The sequence below is a fragment of the Amphiura filiformis genome, chromosome 13 (assembly GCF_039555335.1).
Source record: "Amphiura filiformis chromosome 13, Afil_fr2py, whole genome shotgun sequence".
NCBI classification, from domain to species: domain Eukaryota; kingdom Metazoa; phylum Echinodermata; class Ophiuroidea; order Amphilepidida; family Amphiuridae; genus Amphiura; species Amphiura filiformis.
In genome coordinates this window covers 46083253-46105026 of record NC_092640.1, presented here as the reverse complement: position 1 = coordinate 46105026, position 21774 = coordinate 46083253, and the positions used below count along the sequence as shown (strand labels likewise).

At 37.3% G+C, this 21774-nt stretch overlaps 1 protein-coding gene across 1 annotated transcript in view; it reads left to right on the top strand.

The window, feature by feature from the left end:
* LOC140168420 (NADPH--cytochrome P450 reductase-like) overlaps nt 1–21774 on the top strand; it is a 29691-nt gene that overhangs the window by 6651 nt on the left and 1266 nt on the right. The window contains exons 2-14 of the mRNA XM_072191808.1: nt 5155–5323; nt 6698–6761; nt 8695–8823; nt 9245–9394; nt 10306–10430; nt 12488–12577; nt 13552–13650; nt 14351–14467; nt 15127–15245; nt 16394–16575; nt 17886–18035; nt 18417–18684; nt 19692–19920. Of these exons, the coding sequence (XP_072047909.1) occupies nt 5157–5323; nt 6698–6761; nt 8695–8823; nt 9245–9394; nt 10306–10430; nt 12488–12577; nt 13552–13650; nt 14351–14467; nt 15127–15245; nt 16394–16575; nt 17886–18035; nt 18417–18684; nt 19692–19920 (1889 nt within the window). The 5' untranslated portion in view covers nt 5155–5156. The remainder of the gene's footprint in view (nt 1–5154; nt 5324–6697; nt 6762–8694; nt 8824–9244; nt 9395–10305; nt 10431–12487; nt 12578–13551; nt 13651–14350; nt 14468–15126; nt 15246–16393; nt 16576–17885; nt 18036–18416; nt 18685–19691; nt 19921–21774) is intronic.

The following is a 21774-nucleotide window of genomic DNA, read 5'->3' as shown; positions in this document are numbered from 1 at the left end:
AGATATAAAAGTTGTTTATTTTTACAAACTTTTCAGGAAAATTTTGTATTATTTTGTAAAGTTAAAAGATCAAAGTGACTGTTATGAATGAGGTTAATAACTTTGCATCGGTAATATGTCGGGCATTGTGAAAAATCTAAACATATTGCTTTGGACCTCGGAATATCGGTTCCAAAGGCAAAATGTTTAGATTTTTTACAATGCCCTCCAAATAACCGATGCGCATTTATTAACCTGTAAATAGTGACTTGAATTTTCAGATTATCACAAACTGGGACGGTCCTTAAAAGCTGAAATGTGCACAAAATAGGCTGATTCATGTTTTTAGCATAAACCTGGCAGGGGAGACAGTCAGGCCCGTACGCAGGATTTTTTTTGGGGGGGGGGGTGCTGATTTTGAAAACGTGGACTTTTTTTCCAAAGGGGGGCGATTTTGTGAAAAGTGGACTTTTCCTCCAAATTTGGACCTTTTTGACCAAAAACCGTAAAAACCTGATTTTTTTGCTCGCTACTTTTTGTGTACTTTTGCAAATTTGGGGAGGTGCGGTCACACCCCCCCTGCGTACGGGCCTGGAGACAGTTAATTGACTCTTGGGTAAATGGTTAAGGTAAAATCATGCTTTGGAATGAAAACCACAAGTCAAATAAATAGAAATCTAATATTAATACACATTACTGTCAATGTACTTTGTACAACACAGCATTTTATAACCTGTCGTTTCATAAAGAACACAGTGTAGGCTCAAATATCAAGATATGAAATAAGTTTATAGCACATGAAAATAGGAAATGAGCTTAAATCTAATGGATCTGGAGTGTGTCATTATAGTGCAGCTGAATGGTGCAATGTATAAGGCAAGAGGGATGGCTGGAGTCTTTTTTTCAGGTTTTTACTTCTTTTATTAAAACCACATTGTCAAAAATAATAAGGGAAGTATTTAGGTATTCAAGTCACAGATATCTTATTACGGTACTCGTACATTTTTAATGGGTCCTCATCTACTTTTGCAGGTACAATTGAATAATGATACTACAAATAGCTTTAAAATAAGCTAAATTACTTGACAAATGGGCAATTCCATAATTATGTCACACACTTTCAAAAATTGTCAAAATTTTAAAATTGTCAGGTTTTATACTTCTACCAGAGATACTTCTAATAAAAGTGTTTAAAATCTTTATGCCTCAATAAGTTAGAAGATCTGGGTCCTCAAAGTCTGTGAAATGTATGTCCGCATTACGGAACTGCCCAAATACATATAAAATCTATATTCCAAAGTGAAACAAAAAGTACATTTTTGTAGCCCCTTGGAATCTAAGAATCTTATCTTTACATATGCCTTGTGGTTCTTGAGTTGAAGCCAACAATATATATCAAAACAAAAAAACAAAGAAAAATCATGCACATTGTAGTGGTACACCTTATATCAGGCCTCGGGATCTCCTTTATAAAACTTATACCATTCCCTCTTGTGTGCCAGCTTCTTTTGTCTCAATATTTGAGTGTAAACACCACTAGGGCATGCTCCTCTCCGACCCACCTTAAGACAACTATCAAATCAAAATAGCATTGACTCTACATCTGCAAAATTGTCATCGAATTCCAAAATATTGCATGCTTGTGAAAAGGGAATTAATTTACTCATTTTGACAATTTCAAGATTGTACATTTATTTCACAAAATTGTGTTAAAATTGAAATTCCACAACTTCACAAAGATTGCACTAAAACTGTAATTTTTGCCAACTTTAATAGCTCTATGGTTAGCACATGTAGACTATATTCTGTATACAAAGGGAATTAATTTTCTTGCTCAATGCTCACATGATGGCTTTATAGATCGCATGTAACATGTGAAAATAAATTAGGTGCAAAATGAGCAATGGTGATATTTGTGATATGGGTGCAAAGGTTGACTGACAATGCTATTATCCTTAGCTATCCATTTGATGTACCTACATGTACCACCAGAGGAGTTTACAATGTAGATTAAAAATTTGCATATGATTGAAGATGAGCAGGCTATACGCTGGCGAAATGACTAAATCTCCACTATACTGAGAGCAGGTCTCTTATTTTATCCCTTGAGAAAGAAAAGTTTTGTCTTTTTGAAACGTCGGGTTTTTAACTTTGTTTATATGTCTTATGTTACTCCCCCATTGGATGTTGTGTCATATTTTCCCTGTTTTTAATTTTATCCATTGCTAGTGTGACACTGTTGTATCCTTTTGGATCCATCCTTTGGTTCCCCGCTGGTCAGTTGGAACATATTTTCCCTATGTGATCCATCCTTTGGTTCCCCGCTGGTCAGTTGGAACAGATTTCCCCTGTTTTTATATGGTACAGTAGTTAATCCAATTATTACATAACTTTGCCAGCGTATAATTTTTACCCCTACAACAATGTATTTTGTGGGGCTTGTATGGTACAGATGTTTGATCAGTTGAATGCCTGGGCATTAAGGTGGGCAGAAGCAAAATCCGGGCAGAAGCAAATTCCACTAGAGCAGCCTAGTATATGCAGTAACTGATTCACGTTACCTTAGTAGGGTGGTAGAGTTTGATCACCTCTCACATTTATTAATTAATGATGGTATTTGCATATTCTTTGTATTTACCTTTGTTGTGGGGCCACCTTAATGACGAACCACATAATTTTAGTTTAATTATCCTATTCCAACCCAGCAGAAAGACCTCCCTGTAAACTATAGTATTGCCAAACATTTGAATTGTGTTATATAATAGTTTGTCAAACATTTAAATTAGGCCCAGTCCACACTAGTATATTTTTGTCATCGTGTCGTAATTACCAGATTATGACACGATTATGATACATGAATGATGAGAGCGTCCACACGGTCAGCATCTCGTCATCGTGTTGTAATTAATTCACACTACGGTAATTACGAAGCCCATTGAATAAACATAAATATCGACAAAATGCGTACACACAGGTAATTTTCATCAGCAATTACAACACGATCAAGCTAAAAACCGGCCCAATGATGTAGGGGTGTGAAATCTCCTCTTTTAAGCTGAATTCATCTTTTTTAGCAAAATTTTAGCTTTTTCATTCATTTTCAGTCTATTTTGAGCATATTTCAGTGCTTTTCCTCTTTTTCCCTCTTTTTTGAACAAAGTTCCTCTTTTTTCAATAGAGGTCACTCACACCCCTGATGATGGAAATTTTCATCATTCGCGAATGATGACACGATTGTAGTATGCCGACAACATAGAGCGGACACACGGTACTAATATCATGATATGATTATGACTGTAACCGACAGAAAAAAATACACTTGTGTGGACCGGGTCTAGGCTCAATTTGTCCCACCCCCCAATTTTGAAAAATGTTACCCAAAAAACGGAGTGGGACTATACTCGCGTCAGTACGGTATGATATGATCAAATTGTTGTGCATTGTCCACACTCCACACCTTCCCTGAAATGCTGCCCACCCTACCCTTCCTGGACAATCGAGAGGTATAAAACATGAACTGTTATCCAGTTGTGCAAAATTTCCTAGTAAATTACATAGTCTTTTTTTTCTAATTTTGTTTCTTTTAAAAACAGTATTTTAGTAGTTGTCGTGTAAGCATTCATAATTACGTCAAAATTTTCCAAGTTTAATTACAAATATGGAAATTAAAGTTGAAGTGTGGGTAGAACATTCAATGAGAATGTACTTTTTGTCAACATACTACATGTTTTGCTTCATCCCAGCACAAATGTTGGTAGAACCTAGCAACAGCAACATTGCAGAGACCATCGGATGTTGACATAGCCAGCTAATTTCCATTAATTTCCTTTTGGAAATTCAAGAAGGTGCGATGTACAAATGTTAGGCTGGTTATAGAGGAGCAATGCCCGATGTGGGCATTTACCCCCACCTACCTTGAGCAGTGATTTTGTCAGTGAAAGTTTGGTTGTGATAATGGGGAGGTAAGGTGCACTTTGAGATGGGGTCAACACAAATTACAAACATGGATGCAGTGTGATTGTAATCAATCATTGAATTTCCTAGTAATATTTTGATATTGTATTTTGATATATATTGTATGTGCTGTTTACAAATATATGAAATAGAAAAAGGGGTAACAAATTACTGTAGGCTGATACATGCAATGATATGGTAAAAATGCCAACATGTCTAGCAAAACTCTTTTAAAAGTATATTTACCGTACTCAAAATATTGATCATGGAAGCGTTTAATTTCCACATACCATAAACATGTTGGAAGTACATATGGGATATAGTTATGTTTTTCTTTAAGCGTTTCGACATTTGTATAATTTGTGGCATGTCGATAAATTGTTTTTGACTCTCCAACTTTGTAAACATAAAACACTTTGTTGATGTACATCAAAAAACTAATTGAACTTTTTTCTGGGCATCAAAATGTGTGTCATCCAACAATTCAATCAATGACATTGAAGTTGATTTTTCCAAAACTTTCCACATGTAGGACTGTTTTACCAATATTTTCAATTTGGTGTTAGTGGTTGGGAATATTAGTGGATATTGGACCATAATCAGATGATTACAGTATCTCCAGGCTGTTGGCATATATTTTAAAGTCTTTTCTTTTCATTTTGAAAGCCTTGATTCTGCCCATCTCTCTCTACAGTGCAGGGGCGTAGCAAGCGGGGGACAGGGTGGACAAAGTCCATGGGCCCGAGGGTTCAGGGGCCCTGAGCACAAAAGCGAAAATTAAATAAGGGCTGAGAATGGAGAGCAGGGCCAAATTGACTGATTCAGCATCAATTCGGCACCCCTCCAAGTGATGAAAGTCCAAATTTTCCTGTGCTTCAGCACAGAATCACTTGAAAGATCAATTAAGACCGATATTCAACTTCATTATAACCAAAATTAATGACTGGTAGGCCATATTTGTACAAATTTTCACGTGCTTCGCGCGCAGTTGTTTCAAGAATTAGGGGGGGACTATTATGTATCATAGCCCTTGGCACCACAACCACTAGCTACGCCACTGCCTCCAAATTTTGGCCTGGCACAGGGCCCCATTTAAGTAAATCCCGCCCTGGTTAAAAGGGCCCGTACTGCTCCTTGTCCCTGATGCTCTTGCTACGCCCCTCCTTCAGTGCATATTACACAGGTGGTTGACATTCCTAAATTTCTTTCTTCTCATTTCAGACATGGCTGACATTCCTGTAGTAGACAGTGCAGCGGGCACAACAGATGAACCAATGTTCGGCATTCTAGATATATTCTTATTAGGTGTTAGCTTAGGTATAGGTGTCTACTGGTTTTTCTTCAGAGGAAAGAAGAAAGAAGATGAAGAAATTAAGAAATTAAGCGTTGTGTAAGTAATATGTTGAACAAAACTGACAGACTTGATAGAATTTTCATCAACTTTTTGTTTTTGTTGCTTTATTTGTGCTTAGTTGAGAAATGTTTTATTTGATAGGGGTGTAGTAGTGTGGTCAATGTGTAACTTCAATAGAAAAATCTGCTACATCCTAATCAAACAAAAAAATGTTTTACAGAGACTGTTTAAGTGTCAAGGTATAGGGCCTATAAAGATAAACATAAAAACATTTTTAAAATGTTGATATTGTTACTATTTAAATGTTACTAATATTTAAAAATAAATAAATTTTAATTAACTAATATAAGTTACTAAAATTCTCCTATTTCCAATGTTGAGGCCCCTACCCATGTTACTTGGACACAAGTATCCATGAGTAGTGAGGTATTATGTTGTAGGTCACTGGTCAAAGGTCATACGAAATCATTTTCCCAATTTGCTCAAACTACTTCTTCCAGAGAATGCAATGGATTTTGATGCAATTATTGCATGTAGTGGTCAGTGTCATTTGGTGTGATTGTTAACAACCGTGGGTTCTTTATGGAATGTAGACTTCAACACTACTTGTTTATTTTGTTTACCTGGAGCGCTATCGAGGAACTTCCTTGTGATCAGCCGATGATGTTAACTCTAATGTTTTCTTGGAAACGGCTAGAAACTAACCTGATCAGATGACATCACACGTGGTGATGTCACCGAAGTTGGATAATTCTTGCCCCTGATCTTGCTGGGCTTGATCAGGTTGTCCCACACATTAAACCCGCATTTTGGTTCGAAAGTGCTTTTATGTAGGCGAAATAAGCAAGTAGTGTTGAAGTTTAATTTTAAATTGTGACATGATCTGGTCCATGGGGGCCAAAGGAGGCATTTTTGAAAATTGAGTTACTGTAATTATTACATTATACATACAATGGACTATCATTTCCTGAAAACACCAAAGGTTTAGCATATTTGGTTCTGAAGTTCTGAGGTTTTTTGATGTCTATTTTCTTATGTATTTTATTTATTTTTTCTCCATATTTTTACCCATGTCAGTTTCAAATTTGCCGCATTTGGTCCCCATGGACCAGATCGTGTCACAATTATTCTCATTTTGTTACCACTTCGTATGAATGTACAATTCTATATAAATGTGTCATGTTGGAAAAATTACATAATACAAGTATAACATTAACAACCAAAATAAAGAATGAGAAAGCACGGCGACATATTTAGGAAACTGATTGCTGAGAACAATGTGAAAATCAAGTGCATGTAGTAGAAAAGAAATGCTGCCAAAATATTTAACCATGGATTCTTAAACACAAGAACTTACTTATGAGTGCAAATCTTGTCAATCATGAACTGCGTTATGATTTTGTTTTGCAGTCCAATTGGCGGTGGTATGCGTTCTGCTAGCGCAGGAGGATTCATACAAAAAATGAAGTCATCGGTATGTATTGATTTAAGACACGAACAAGCAAAAAAACCAAAAGTATTAAAATCAATCAAGAGTGAAGATGGGTGGGGAAGGGGAGAGTGTAAGGTGAATGTGCATTTTCAACTATTATCTATTATACAAAGATACTTAGCTCTGGCGAGTGCATTCTTTTACCAACAATGCTGGCTGGTGTGGCAACAACATTCCGCTAGGATTGTAGTAAGGGGAGTTTGTATGACGGTAACTTAATATTTGCTCGATAAATAGCTTATAGTTATTAAAATAATATTTAAATGACTAAGAATGAGAATAAATTATGAATTTTTGTTTTTACTATCCTCTTCCGTGTGACAGACGACAGGCAGGTCCAATATTTTATCGTAGTGGTGCTCAAAATATTGACCCTGCCTGTCATTTATCATACGGTAAAGGATACAATGTATATCACACGGTAGGATCCAATATTTTATCATACAACTCAAAATATTGACCCTGCCTGTCGTCTATCTAAAAAGAAAAATATCTTATTGTTTATTGTCTAAATAATAACAAAGCAGATATGGATCTTTGAATTACACTGGACATTTCAATTGAATGAACACAACCTGACATAGTGTGATGTGTTTTTGCGTACATTACACAATGTATAATGTATGCCAGCGTGTGTGGGGGTGTGTGGGTAACATGGAAATGAATCCATCAATGTCAATGCACTCGTGATTGGTTGGTATTGTATCCAAGGTTGTGCATTCGCGTAGTAATTTGAAAACCACGAAATAAGATAGCGGTTGGATTGTGTACAGTTTTTGAAAGCTGTGTTTATTCAATTGAAATTCCTAGTACAGTCTGCCTTCAAACTCAAAGTAAAAGGCAGTATGTACTACTCTGCTATTACTACTCCCCATTCCAGAAAAATACAGCACCAATTTTTTTGGATTAAAAAAATATTATCCTGTTTTGCCAAATGAATCATAGCTAAATCCTAATCCTTTAGTTAGTACTGGCAATGAAAGTAAAATTGTAATGTTTGGTCAATGCTTAGACTTGTGCCAAGTCTTACAATTTTGTGACTACAATTGTAAGAAAACATGCAAAAATGCATTTTTTCCCCTCAAATTGCACAAATGCACCATTTTCCCCACAAATTGCAAAAATATTAAAATTTGACTTTTATTGCCAGTTAGAACTAACTAAAGGATTAGGATTGATTTAGCTATGTTTCATTTGGCAAAACAGGACAATAAAATCCCAAAAAAATTAGTGCTGTATTTTTCTGGAATGGGGAGTAGGCAGAGCAGATACTGCATGTTTACATGGGAGGGTAGATCTGGTATAAATCAGACATTCCTGTGTGATCAAAGGAGTTTTTGTTGAGATGGCATGAAGTCAGAGAAGATATCTTGCCCTTCCCAGAATCCTTTGCAACACAATGCATCACCTCATTTCATCAAATTGCACTCCCATTACTTTGTACAGGTTCCCTTTGCTTTCATTTTGAGAATAGACTGGCTAAACATGGGTCGATAGTCAAGCAATAAATATTTTGCAAGATCTAGATGTGCTCTGGGGTCCATTTCACTAAACTTTTAACTTGAGTAACCGTTAGTAAAGTTACAAATACCCAATACTAGACGTAACTTTACAAGTAAATTCCTATTACGTACAAAGGGTACTTTTCAGTGAAATGGAACTTCCGACTTGTCGTAAGTTATGAACGATTTCGAGACTTACGAAGCTTAGTAAAATTGAGTGATTTGGACCCCAGTTCATTGAGGTAATGTCTTCACTACCGTCTATGTTGCACTGGACATTAAAACCGGACAGAAAATGGAACTGGAAGCAATGCATTGTGGGAAGTGTCTCTGGCCTGAAGTATTCATTGAGTTACAACCCACACAGACAAATTTAAGTGATGTAATTTTACCTGTTGTATTCTATTTCCTAGCACAAAAATGTAGTTGTTTTCTATGGATCCCAGACGGGTACAGCAGAAGAATTTGCAGGACGTCTTTCAAAAGATGCACAAAGATTTGGCCTGAAAGGAATGATATCAGACCCAGAAGAATGTGAAATGGTAAGATGTCATAAGGTTGCAGGACTTAGTTGACTATAATTATAGTCTTGGTCATGAGCATATTTAGATTTGAACAAATTTGAATCTTTACCCAGAAGAGCCAGCACACAAAATTTAATCGAGATGCTTTTCGACGTCATTCCCAGTGTCAAATGAAAGGCAAGTGTCCTTTGTGGTCACAGATGTATGACAGTGATTTTGTCTGAAATATAACTAATGTTTAATCTCTATTAGAGGGAGGTTGCAATGGACTTGTCATTTTGGGTCACTTTTAAACCTTTGACAAAGACCTAAAGATGTACCTAAAATACAATGACAGTTAATTGTAAATTTTGTGCTGTAAATAAATCAATTTGCTTGTAATAATTTGCTACTGGTCAGCAAATACTTATATGGTTACTTTCTTGCTATACCTTTATAGGAAGACCTAACACAACTAACAGAGATAGAAAATTCACTAGCCATATTTTGCATGGCTACGTACGGTGAAGGTGATCCTACTGATAATGCTCAGGAATTCTATGACTGGCTTCAGGAAGGATCCACACAGTTAGATGGAGTCAAGTATGCAGTAAGTATTGAAAAACATATCAAGCATGTTAACTGGGCCATATGGAAGAACAGGGGAATACTTAAATTTTCCCCTGAATATGAACCCAGTATAAAGAAGAAACAAACAAACAAACAAACAATCAAGACAAAGTGACAAAGATTTTAGTTGAATAAGTTTTGTCATGACAGAAGAGAGGGAATTTCCAGATCCAAAATGCTTAACTTACCTTACAAGAAGATGGGACTGATTGGGAGAAGATGTCACTGCAGTCAACTGATAGAGCTGATAGAACATAATCCTTGAACATTTTTATCTAGCATCATAATATTGATGAAGGAAGTGGTTGCACTGGGAAGTGGTTGCAATCTGTCACAGCAGTCGTGGTTTCAATGTCATACACATAATCTCAATTTCAGAATTGAATGATCAAAGTCTAGAGGATGATTGAAGCACATCCCCCATAATCCATTGCAAAGGTTTTGTTACCAGGGGTCCACTAAACCTTTAACCCTTCATAATTCAAGTAACCATTCGTAAAGTTACGAATACCTAATACTAGACGTAACTTTACAAAGGGTTCCTGGAGTAAATCCCTATTACTTACGAAGGGTACTGTTCGTAAGTAAATTGAAATGGAACTTATGACTCGTTGTAAGTTAAGAATGATTTTGAGATTTACGAAGCTTCGTAAAGTTTAGTGAAATGGACCCCAGGGCTCCAACTGCCTCTGTAGTGTGCAAATACTGTTGAGAGATACTGTTGAAAAAATATTGAAACTACCAGAGAAGTAGAGTTTGTCTGTCAATATTACAAGAGCTCTGAAGAGGAAGGGTACACTTTACATATTCTATGAATCTAGTTACTTTTTTTTGTCAACTCAACTGGTGTTTAAGAGAAATTGTTTGTAAATTGTATGTGTTTCTTTTCAGGTATTTGGGCTTGGAAACAAAACCTATGAACATTATAATGAAATGGGTAAATATGTAGACAAGAGATTAGAAGAGCTTGGAGCAGAACGCATCTTTGAATTGGGACTTGGAGACGATGACGGCAAGTAAGTTGTCCATCTGTAAATTGCAAGAAGCTACTCAATTTCTTGTGTTTGAAAATAATGTTTCCATGTGAATTCTGGACTTAATTTGGTAAATTATTTCAAGTAATATAAATCTTATCTTAAAATGGCAGCCTGAAAATGTAGATTCATATCAACGCAAGTTAACAGAAGCGCACATACACGGTACGTGTGAGCGCGTAAAATTCGCAATGCATGGAACTTGAATAACATGTCGGAGAGATAGCGGCTAAACATTGCCGTAGTTTTATTTTGTAGTTTCATTGCTCAGTGATATCAACAGAGAAATCACTGATATTTTTGTACTTGTAGGCCTAAGTTTGAGTGGCAATGACTAACTGACATTCCTCATGAAATTATCATTTGAATTAGACGATCTATAGCTTGTTTTCATTGTTGAAAGGGATTCAATCATGCGTGGTTTACTTAGCGAAGTAAACGACACAGACGACACAGATGCAATGTTGTTAAATGGTGATGACCAATGGTGAAACACGATTGAATCCCTAAAAAATGTTCCGCTATACAGTATGGGCTATTCCAGTTGGAATCCATACACCTAGTGTTGGCCGATCCAACCCAAGATCGGATCTGCCGATCTCCGATCTGAAAATTAGCAGATCGGGCCGATCCGATCCCGATTCAGATTCCTTAAATGTTATTCTACAACCAGTACAAGTTCATTCAAGTCGCGCCCCAGTAATGTTACCGGTCAAAGCTTAATTCCCCAAACCTGTAACTATGTAATATGATGACCGTTTTTAGAGGTTTTTTCATGTCAATATCAACCCAAATAAAATACCATTTTACACCCCAAGTCCCAGCGTTACTCACTCGGTGCCTCCGATTGTCGGAAGTTTAATCATTAATCCATTTCTCTTGATTGTTTTATTCTTCTTTCTTCTCCGCGAATCAACTTTGATTTGCGTGTGTACCAAGTTAAGCGAATCACTGCGCGAATTGATTCGATGACCCTGCAGCTAAATCAGCTCCATCGATATTATAATAATTTATGCATATGACGTATTGGGGAATACCGCGGAATTCCCATCCTGATTGGTTGTGCAGAGTTGTTTACAGAAAGAATTCACGTGTTCGGAGATTAAGAGATGAAATCGTCTGTGTGAGCAGGAGGAATAGCGAGAATGTGCGCGATTCTAAAAATATTATGCCCTCAAATTCACCTTGGGAAACCCGACATTGAAGGGCGCACGTGTCGAGTGTTAAAGTGTTTACAAATTTAACCCAGGGACGCACTGTACAGTCGGGAGTGTTGTCACTGAGTGGATAATATTTTATTTTTGGCTTTATTTTTGGAAAATATTAGTTATTGCCCGCGAGCGTGCAAGTTCAATTGATAAATACAACAGCAAGGTTTGCGGTATGTGCAAAAGGTTACAGATGTGAGATGTCAAACAGCAACAAGTCATGACGACAAAAGCGCAAGCACAAGACAGTGAGACACATGATTGTTTGTTTACATTTTAATTCGGTCTATCAAAGGGTGGATACATACTTAAAATACAGTATGAAACAACATGATTCTTTGCGGTGGTAACAACGTTTTTTGGAAATATATTGGCATTAAATAGTAGTAATGTTACATAAGAAAGTAATGGTAAGCTTAAAGAATGGTTGTGTACTTTTATTACTGTCAAGTTCAGAGATCGGTAAGCTAGATCGGCAGCTGATAGCTCATCTGCCGATTCAGATTCAAGGCCGATGCAGTCCATATCGGCACCGATCTCCGATTCACAGATCGGTATCGGCCAACACTACATACACCCCCTTTGGAAAACATGATCGTAATCGCCAACACAGAGGTGTAGATTTCAGATGGAGTAACCTATTCCGGTAGCACCATTTGAAATGCACACCATGAGGAAATTAAGGTCATGTCTTCCATAGTGGGTGTATGGATTTCAACTGGAATCGACCTATCCTCTTCAAAGCAGCATATGGGTATATTGTGTTTTAAGCCGGAACTCTTGAAATGCATCTCAACTTAACCTGTAGTATGATATTTGCTTATCTTATAGTATGGAAGAAGATTTTGTGACATGGAGAGAAAAGTTCTGGCCTGCTGTATGTGAACAGTTTGGTGTAGAAGCTACAGGCGATGAATCAAGGTATGTGCATGTTAATTTGTTTGCTTATTCTGTCAGTATATATTGCTTTCTGACAATAATGTTAACAAAATAATGATATGGGATGACTCCAAGCTATGGCTACATTTTGATTTTAATAGGGAGGCACATGCCGCCTTGTACTTTCCACTGGTCCATATACACTGGCGAAGTGATGTAATAAATCGGATTAACTACCAAGAATTGTGGGCTTTTTGCTAGTCACAGCTGTGTCTTTGGTCAGTGGGAGGTAATGTAAAGGGGACAAACCTCTGTTCACATGCCAGAGTGCTGATCTCTCTTTTGAAGTGACTTGGGCCAAACTCCTCCATATAATATTGCTGTGGAGGATCGCTACACCTCCTCCACAGCAAGTCTGTTACACCTTCCTGGCATTTGTACACCTGGGAGGGGAGAGGCAATAGGATTAGTTAGTGCACAATATGTTGACGCTGTTTGCTTACTTGCTTAGGTTGACTCTTGTAGTCGGACTCCCATAATGGCTCTCCAAACTGCATACAATTTTTGATGTCTGGGCCTGTTAATCCTGTATCATCTGCCAACATCTTGATATAATCCTTCTTGGGTGGACCTCTTGTTCGCTTTCCATGTCTGGGCTGCCACATAAGAACAATTGACTTTAACCTTCTAATCCTGAGCCTCTCAGAGATTGGCAACAGTTTCCCATACAGTTCTTTGTTGGTGGTGTGTGTTTGCCATGAGATATCTAATGCCTTCCGCTAGAGACGTGAATAGCAGCCATCCATAGCTTTCTCATTTTGGTTGTTATTGTCCATGTTGACGCTGCACAGGTATTCAAAACCATGACTTTGAATGACCTTGGTCTCAGACAGCTGCATCACCTTGCCACCCTGGTCGCAAGGAACCAAACATGGATTTCATATTATATTAAATAAATTGGGAATAAACCTATATTTGTGTAAACCTTTCTGTCCTTTGTTATGTTCTTTATACAGCATACGTCAGTACAGTTTAGAGATAGTGGAAGACAGACCACCAGAGAAGATCTTTTCAGGAGAGGTGGCTAGGTTAGGCTCCTTCAACACGCAGAAACCGTAAGTTCTTTTCACTAACAAAACATGGTACAAGTACAATATGTACATAAGATTTAATTTTTGAGGACTAGCACTGATTAGGGATCCATGGAATTGAAAACCTGAACTCTAACAAACATGCTGTGTAAAAACTTGAAAAATAAAACTGAGCTATTTGAACTGGTTGAAAACTGATGTTACGTTGCCCCCAAAAGACGATTATTTCAATAGACTTACGGCAACTGAAAAATGCACCCTGCATAAAATGTATATGATGTTTTTCAAAAATCAGAAAATGAGTTTAATACTGGATTAACCGTTATAACTTATGAATATTTAACTTCATCTGGCCTATTCAAGTGATGAAGATCCAGTTTTGATAGCAGTTGGAGACAGGTCATGTGTCAATCAACAAGGGATATTGATGAATGATGATACCCATTTGTGTAATCAATGGAATCTTGCCCCTCTCACTTATTGAAGGACAGCTTCTTTGTTCGTTCCCAAATAGCTTCCTGTACTCCTCTTTCAAACAATTTCCCTCTTGCTCTAAAATGATAACATCTGGGTCTATTTACTTGTCAGCCCAGTATTTTGCTCATAATATTCCAATTATTACTATGACCGTAATTCATAATATACACAACAATCAGTGTTCTTTGAATTGTAAAATGTCTGCTTGGGAAGTTACAACACTCTGGTATCATCCTTTTTCTCACAGACCATTTGATGCCAAGAACCCTTACTTATCACCAGTCAAAGCTAATCGTGAGCTCCACTCTGGAGGAGATAGATCTTGTATGCATATAGAATTTGACATATCTGGCACTAGAATAAGGTTGGTATTGTAACAATTTTGTGTTCTATCTTTATGTTTCTATGATCTACTTATTCATTTCATCTTTGTTTCTCATTTTATTTTATCTTTGCTTTTTATTTTCACTGTCATTTCTTCTCTCCTACATTCCTTTCCAATTAGTTCTCATGATCTTTTACTCTCTCTCCTCATCTGTCCTTCTTTTTCTCTGTTTGCTTCTGTCCCTTTCTTTATCTCTCTTTCTCGCTATCTCTGATATCTTTTCCCATTTGTGATGCGATCAAGCAAAATGAGTCGGGAATATTGATTTTGAGATATAATCAATAATAGTATTCAGCTTCCTTTGCATTTTATTGTTCTGAGCAACACTAAAATGGTTATATCTCTGGAACCATAAGTCTAATTATAATGGGGTTTTCAGCAAAATAAAGCTCTGAGAATGGCTCATATAATGAGATTGAAAACTGAAATTTGATTTTGATCGACATCAGACTCATTTTGCTTGATCGCATCACATTTGTCTCTATTTCTCTGATTGTCGCTTGTCTTTTGTCTCCCTCTCTCTGTCTTACTCTCTAATCTCTCTTTTCCTCTCCTCTCACAATCTCTGTAGACAATTGCACGATGACACAGTTAATATAAGCTTATTATGAGTTCTGCATTTTGTTAATTTGACATAGGTATGAGGCTGGTGACCATGTAGCAGTGTATCCAGTTAACGACCCAGAATTAGTAGATAAACTTGGCAAACTCCTGAATGCTGACTTGGATACTGTCATTAGTCTTAACAATGTGGATGGTAAGATAATATTTGTGTGTCCTAAGCAAAGAGGCTCATTAGATTAGAGTCATGTTTAACAATATGGGAAATCTGCCATATTGGATTGTCATGATGATGATCAAAATGCTGGAGTGTATCTGTTACATTTTTGGCCTGAAATTTAATGTTAAGGATTAGTATTACAAATATTTGCTCAAATGATGTCAACACAACACATAATTTGCATTTCATATTAATTTTAATTGGTCAAACGAGCCACCTACTTTCTGAAAGGCAAAGATTTGTCACCCTCTGGTAGTGATGTTAAGACTTAGTTGTGACAGTCTCAAGCAGTGGATCATAAACATGACAAAAATTGTAGACTCCCTCATTTCCAATCCTAGCTCCTTGCACTCTTCTCCTGATCCAAATGACTCATGCTTTTTGTCACTTGCTGTAAGATTTTAACACTCCTCTAATTAAGTAGTAAATTGTTTCACTTGGTTTTTGATAAATTAGAAATATTCTATAATTGCTATATACCAAACCACAAACATGCATGGTCTTAATTGCAATTACGTTTTGGGTGTGCATGTTGAAATATTGCTTAGGTACACTTATTTTGCTCTCCATGAGCTACACACATAGCCTGGACTCAACTAGCCTGACATCTTTGGTCCTGAGAATTTTCACAAGGTCAAAGAATAGACAGGATTGAATTACTTGCACTTGCCAGTATCCTGAGGGTCCTGAAAATATGCCAGGTCTGTGAGTCTAAAAGTTTCTTAGGCCAACTATAAATCTATTACCTTAGAGAAATTTTTAAACTTCATTTTCTGAATTTCAGCATTTCAACAAAATTGAACGGCACATTCGCCACAGTGACAAAACGTCATCAAGAAGCTCTGAAAATCATTTTGGCAGAAAATTGCAGTAGGGGCAGAAAATGCACACTGATATGACAAGTTACAAGTTTTTGCAGATTTCCTTTTACAAATTAAGAGTACTGATAACTGTCCAGCACTTACTATTTTGTGCAAGGTCCTATGCACACGCTTGATGCCACACGCATATACGCGGTGGTTCACGCGTAAAAGGAACCTTGCAAAAGATTAAATATACAGGTTCTGTAATAGCTAGATGTGAATCGGTAACAATAATCCTACCATGTATTTTATTTTCCACAGAGGAAGCAAGCAAGAAGCATCCATTCCCTTGTCCATGCACATACCGTACAGCCTTCTCTCATTACATAGACATAACAGCGCCACCACGCACCAATGTACTCAAAGATATCTCGGACTATGCCGAAGATCCTAAAGACAAAGAATTCTTGCTGAGAATATCCTCACCAACTCCTGAAGGAAAGGTAAGACATGGATTTAGATATTTCCTAGTACTCTGCGGTAAGGACCGTCGATGAATCGATAATAATCAAAAAATCGGCTATCCAATAATATCAATATCGCAGATATCACTTTTGGAAGAAAATCGATATATCGGAGTTGCCGATAATGAAAAAAAAATCCAAAAATCGGGCGTAAGCAGTGTGTTAACCGCCGCAATTATGTCAGTACAGATGTGCTTTGAAATGTAAAAAACTTCTAGAATCAATAAGTGTTATTTTACCTCACCACTATTAAAAGTTTCTAATACATTTCCATATGCCTAATTCAAATTTTGGAAGCTTAGTGACTTGAATTTTCAGGTCGCTAAAATTGGGAGGAAAATCGATTTATCGATTATTATCGATAATGAGTGACCAATATATCGATTTTTTAAAATCCTAACATCGACGGTCCTTACTCTGCGGGTGATAAGGATGTACGCTCTAACCTCGTTTAACCGGATCTCCTTTATACTGTTCTTACTTACCTGGATCTGGATGAATGATAATCTTCAAAGGAAAACCTGTTTGTCAATATCATGACACACTATGATCTGAAGCTTTAGAAGGACTGCACTCTTCTTGTTTACAGCACTCTGTTATACTCAAACACTTTTCAGTGTTCTTTATACGCTAAATGAAGTAATCTCCTGTCACAATTTCAATGCTTCGGTCATTCAATAGACTATAGAAGGTTTTATCTATGGTGCACATGCTGAAAAACCTCATGTGCACTCTGCTCGATTAGAACCATCGATTGTTGGCTCTCTAGATCGATGCTTTCACTACGATATTTGAACCTAAGACTTATAGATTTAATCTAACACTTCAGTGTTCACTCCGTACTGGTGGCTTAGTGGTCATAGTGTCAGTCTAGAGATCCATTATCGGTTCAAATCAGGCCAAATACACATGGGTTTTCACAACATTTATGTGAGCTGGTCAATCTGGGGAAAGGTAAGAAATGTTGCATGTCCTTATGTTAGCTATATTACTTGGGCGTTACCTGGTTTGAATTGATGATGCTATCACCCATCCGCACAACTAGAATGAAGACTTGCTGTATCATGTTCTTTGTGGGTTTAACAGTGCCCAAGTTGTTTTGTTTGGTTGGCGGACACTTTTGCAAGTGTAACTTTGGACCATTCTGACATGCACAATTCAATTAATTTGGCTAAACAAGGTTACAGTCACATGCTATCCAGGGTTTAAGTAAGTTAATTGTTTGTATCTAACAGATGAACAGGATGATGATGATGATGAAGATTTATTTTATTTTATTTATGTTCCAGCATGAATACCATGAATGGATCATAGAAGATCGGCGTAACATTGTCGCTATACTAGAAGACCTGCCATCTGTAAAACCACCAGCTGATCATCTCTGTGAGCTGTTACCACGGTTACAGGCTCGCTATTACTCCATTTCTTCATCTCCAAAGGTAAGGTGCTCAAATGTGTCAAACTGGAACATGTATATTGTATTTTCTCTATTAAAGGCCAGAGGTATTGCAGAGTCTAAAAGGGTCATTTATTAGAAGCAATTTTTTAATGAAAAATCATTATGTAAGCAAAAACCTTTTGGGTGAAATACAATTTGATTTCAGTAAAAATGACAATTTCACAATTTTTACAATTTGTGAGAGAAAATGGGCAATTTAAACATTTACTTCTCATTCAACTTCGGTTTGTTCCGTAGGAATAAGATTTAGTTACGCTTCATTTGGCAAAATAGGATATAATATTTTTTAATCCCATAAATTATGTATGTACATTTCAGTGGACATAGTTAGGAACAAATACCTGTTTTCTTATTTTCACAGGAATACCCTACATCAATTCACATCACTGCAGTCCTTACTAAGTATACAACACGTACAGGCCGTACCGCCAATGGTGTGGCTACATCCTGGCTTAAGAAGAAGGTCCCCAACGGACCACAAACCAACCCTACAGTACCTATCTATGTGCGCAAGTCACAATTCCGCTTGCCGTTTAAAGCGTCTACACCAGTAATTATGATTGGGCCTGGAACAGGTTTGGCACCGTTCAGAGGCTTTATACAAGAGAGACATCATGCAAAAGAAGATGGTATGTTGTGTGTTTTGTGTTTCTTGCCTAAAGGGGACATTTTATGTGTGTGTGTTAAGGTATGCCGTTAGCATTTTACACCTTCAACAGTGGACTTCACTTAGAATATGTGCTCTAAGAATCAGCATTTATAATAGTTAAGAATCAGCTGTGTCCATGTGTGTCCTCAGTTTACCTTTAAAAGTCAAGGTGTATATCAAATTCATCATTTTTTTCGGGGTGAGTGGGAATGTGGGGGATGTTTGTATGAGTGAGAATGTGAAAAATTTTAATTTTAAAAATTAGTTGAGGTTAACCAGGAGATCTCCTGTCAAGCCAAGCTTATTTTAGCTGACTTTGCAACATTTAAGACATGTTTTACCTTATAACAAGATAGTCAAGAGATTATACTAATCATCAGGAGATGCAAGATGTAAAGATTGAACAGACTCATTGTGATTAGGGAGAGAGGAGTGGCAAACTATGCTGCATATCCTGCAGTTGCTCTGGGGACTTGTTTTGGGTGTGCTAGTCCTAAGGTGTGTTAGTCCCTAAGGGTTGCTAGTCCCAAAAATTAAAAGGGGTCTCTAGTCCAAAAAGTTGGATTAAAAGGGGTTGCTAGTTCAAAAAGTTTGATTAAAAGGGGTCGCTAGTCCAAAAAGTTTGATAGTCCGAAAAGTTCAATAGCAACCTAAGCTTAAACCTAACCCTAAACCTAACCTTACCCTTTCAGGCTAGGGACCCCCTTTTATTTTCGGGGTAGCAAACCTTTTTTTTCAAACTAGAGATCCTGACTAGCAGACTTTGAGATGAATAGACCTTAGGACTAGCGAACAGACCCTGGGACTTTGGCCCAAATGTGGAGGATATTAACAGAGATGGGCATTGTGCAATCATGATAACTTCAACCTGATTTATGTCAGGTAATTTGCACTGGGTATCCCCCTGACTGGCTTCAAACATTTTTTTATAGCTGATATGAATCAGTCAGATAATTGTCTAATGCTGCTATTTATTCTGTTCGGCAGGCAAGGAACTTGGTGACACTATCCTATTTTTTGGATGTCGCAAAGAGAAGGAAGATTATATCTATCGTGATGAGTTGGAGAATTACAAAAATACAGGGGTGTTATCGCAGCTGCATGTGGCTTTCTCTAGGGACCAAGAAAAGAAACTCTATGTACAAGACCTATTACGTAATCAGAAGCAAAGCTTATGGGATGTCTTAGAGAAAGGAGGCCATATCTATGTGTGTGGGTAAGTAGGATTCGTAATCAGAAGCAAAGCTTATGGGATGTCTTAGAGAAAGGAGGCCATATTTATGTGTGTGGGTAAGTAGGATTTGTAATCAGAAGCAAAGCTTATGGGATGTCTTAGAGAAAGGAGGCCATATTTATGTGTGTGGGTAAGTAGGATTTGTAATCAGAAGCAAAGCTTATGGGATGTCTTAGAGAAAGGAGGCCATATTTATGTGTGTGGGTAAGTAGGATACGTAATCAGAAGCAAAGCTTATGGGATGTCTTAGAGAAAGGAGGCCATATTTATGTGTGTGGGTAAGTAGGATTTGTAATCAGAAGCAAAGCTTATGGGATGTCTTAGAGAAAGGCCATATTTATGTGTGTGGGTAAGTAGGATTTGTAATCAGAAGCAAAGCTTATGGGATGTCTTAGAGAAAGGAGGCCATATTTATGTGTGTGGGTAAGTAGGATACGTAATCAGAAGCAAAGCTTATGGGATGTCTTAGAGAAAGGAGGCCATATTTATGTGTGTGGGTAAGTAGGAAGCGTAATCAGAAGCAAAGCTTATGGGGTGTCTTAGAGAAAGGAGGTCATATTTATGTGTGTGGGTAAGTAGGATACGTAATCAGAAGCAAAGCTTATGGGATGTCTTAGAGAAAGGCCATATTTATGTGTGTGGGTAAGTAGGATTTGTAATCAGAAGCAAAGCTTATGGGATGTCTTAGAGAAAGGAGGCCATATTTATGTGTGTGGGTAAGTAGGATCAGAAGCAAAGCTTATGGGATGTCTTAGAGAAAGGAGGCCATATTTATGTGTGTGGGTAAGTAGGATTCGTAATCAGAAGCAAAGCTTATGGGGTGTCTTAGAGAAAGGAGGTCATATTTATGTGTGTGGGTAAGTAGGATACGTAATCAGAAGCAAAGCTTATGGGATGTCTTAGAGAAAGGCCATATTTATGTGTGTGGGTAAGTAGGATTCGTAATCAGAAGCAAAGCTTATGGGGTGTCTTAGAGAAAGGAGGTCATATTTATGTGTGTGGGTAAGTAGGATTCGTAATCAGAAGCAAAGCTTATGGGATGTCTTAGAGAAAGGAGGCCATATTTATGTGTGTGGGTAAGTAGGATTCGTAATCAGAAGCAAAGCTTATGGGATGTCTTAGAGAAAGGAGGCCATATTTATGTGTGTGGGTAAGTAAGATTTGTTTTGTAATTGGTAGTTTAAAGGCGTTTGTACTTACCCGAGAGGAACCCGGTTCAAAACCCGGTACCGGAAGGTTTTTTTTCTCTCCATTTTTAACCCAAACTTTTTTATATTCATTTGAAATGTACATATTGCAAGGGGAAATATATTTTGTTTCCTTTTTTTCTGAAACGGTACGAAAAAAACAAATATTTTCCGTTCAATACGGGCCGGGCATTGTACGTCATACAAACACGAATTGTTGTTGTTGCTTGCCTGCCCAGAATGCAATTCACGTATACCAAGGTATTGGATTTCAAATTTGGCTATTTATTCACATTTACGCTGAAAATGCTCTCGTTTTTTCACAAAGCAGCATAAAGGGGGTGATATTTGATATTATTATGTAATTTTAAAGACAATCCATATCCAAAACCAATAGGGTTACCCCCCTTTAACATTTATGTGACCGAATTGTTTTAACAACATAGAATGGGGGTCAGCAGATAAACAAACTTGTAACTACAATGTCACCTCAAGTTAGGTAGTGATATAGGGGCTGATCACAGTATCGAATTATGTGCATAAAATTATTTGCGCAGAGCATATACACGCACCTGACCGCGCATTTATTGGGCTGTCATTAATAACTCACAATGACTCCTGGAACTCACCGTGACGCTCTACAATGACT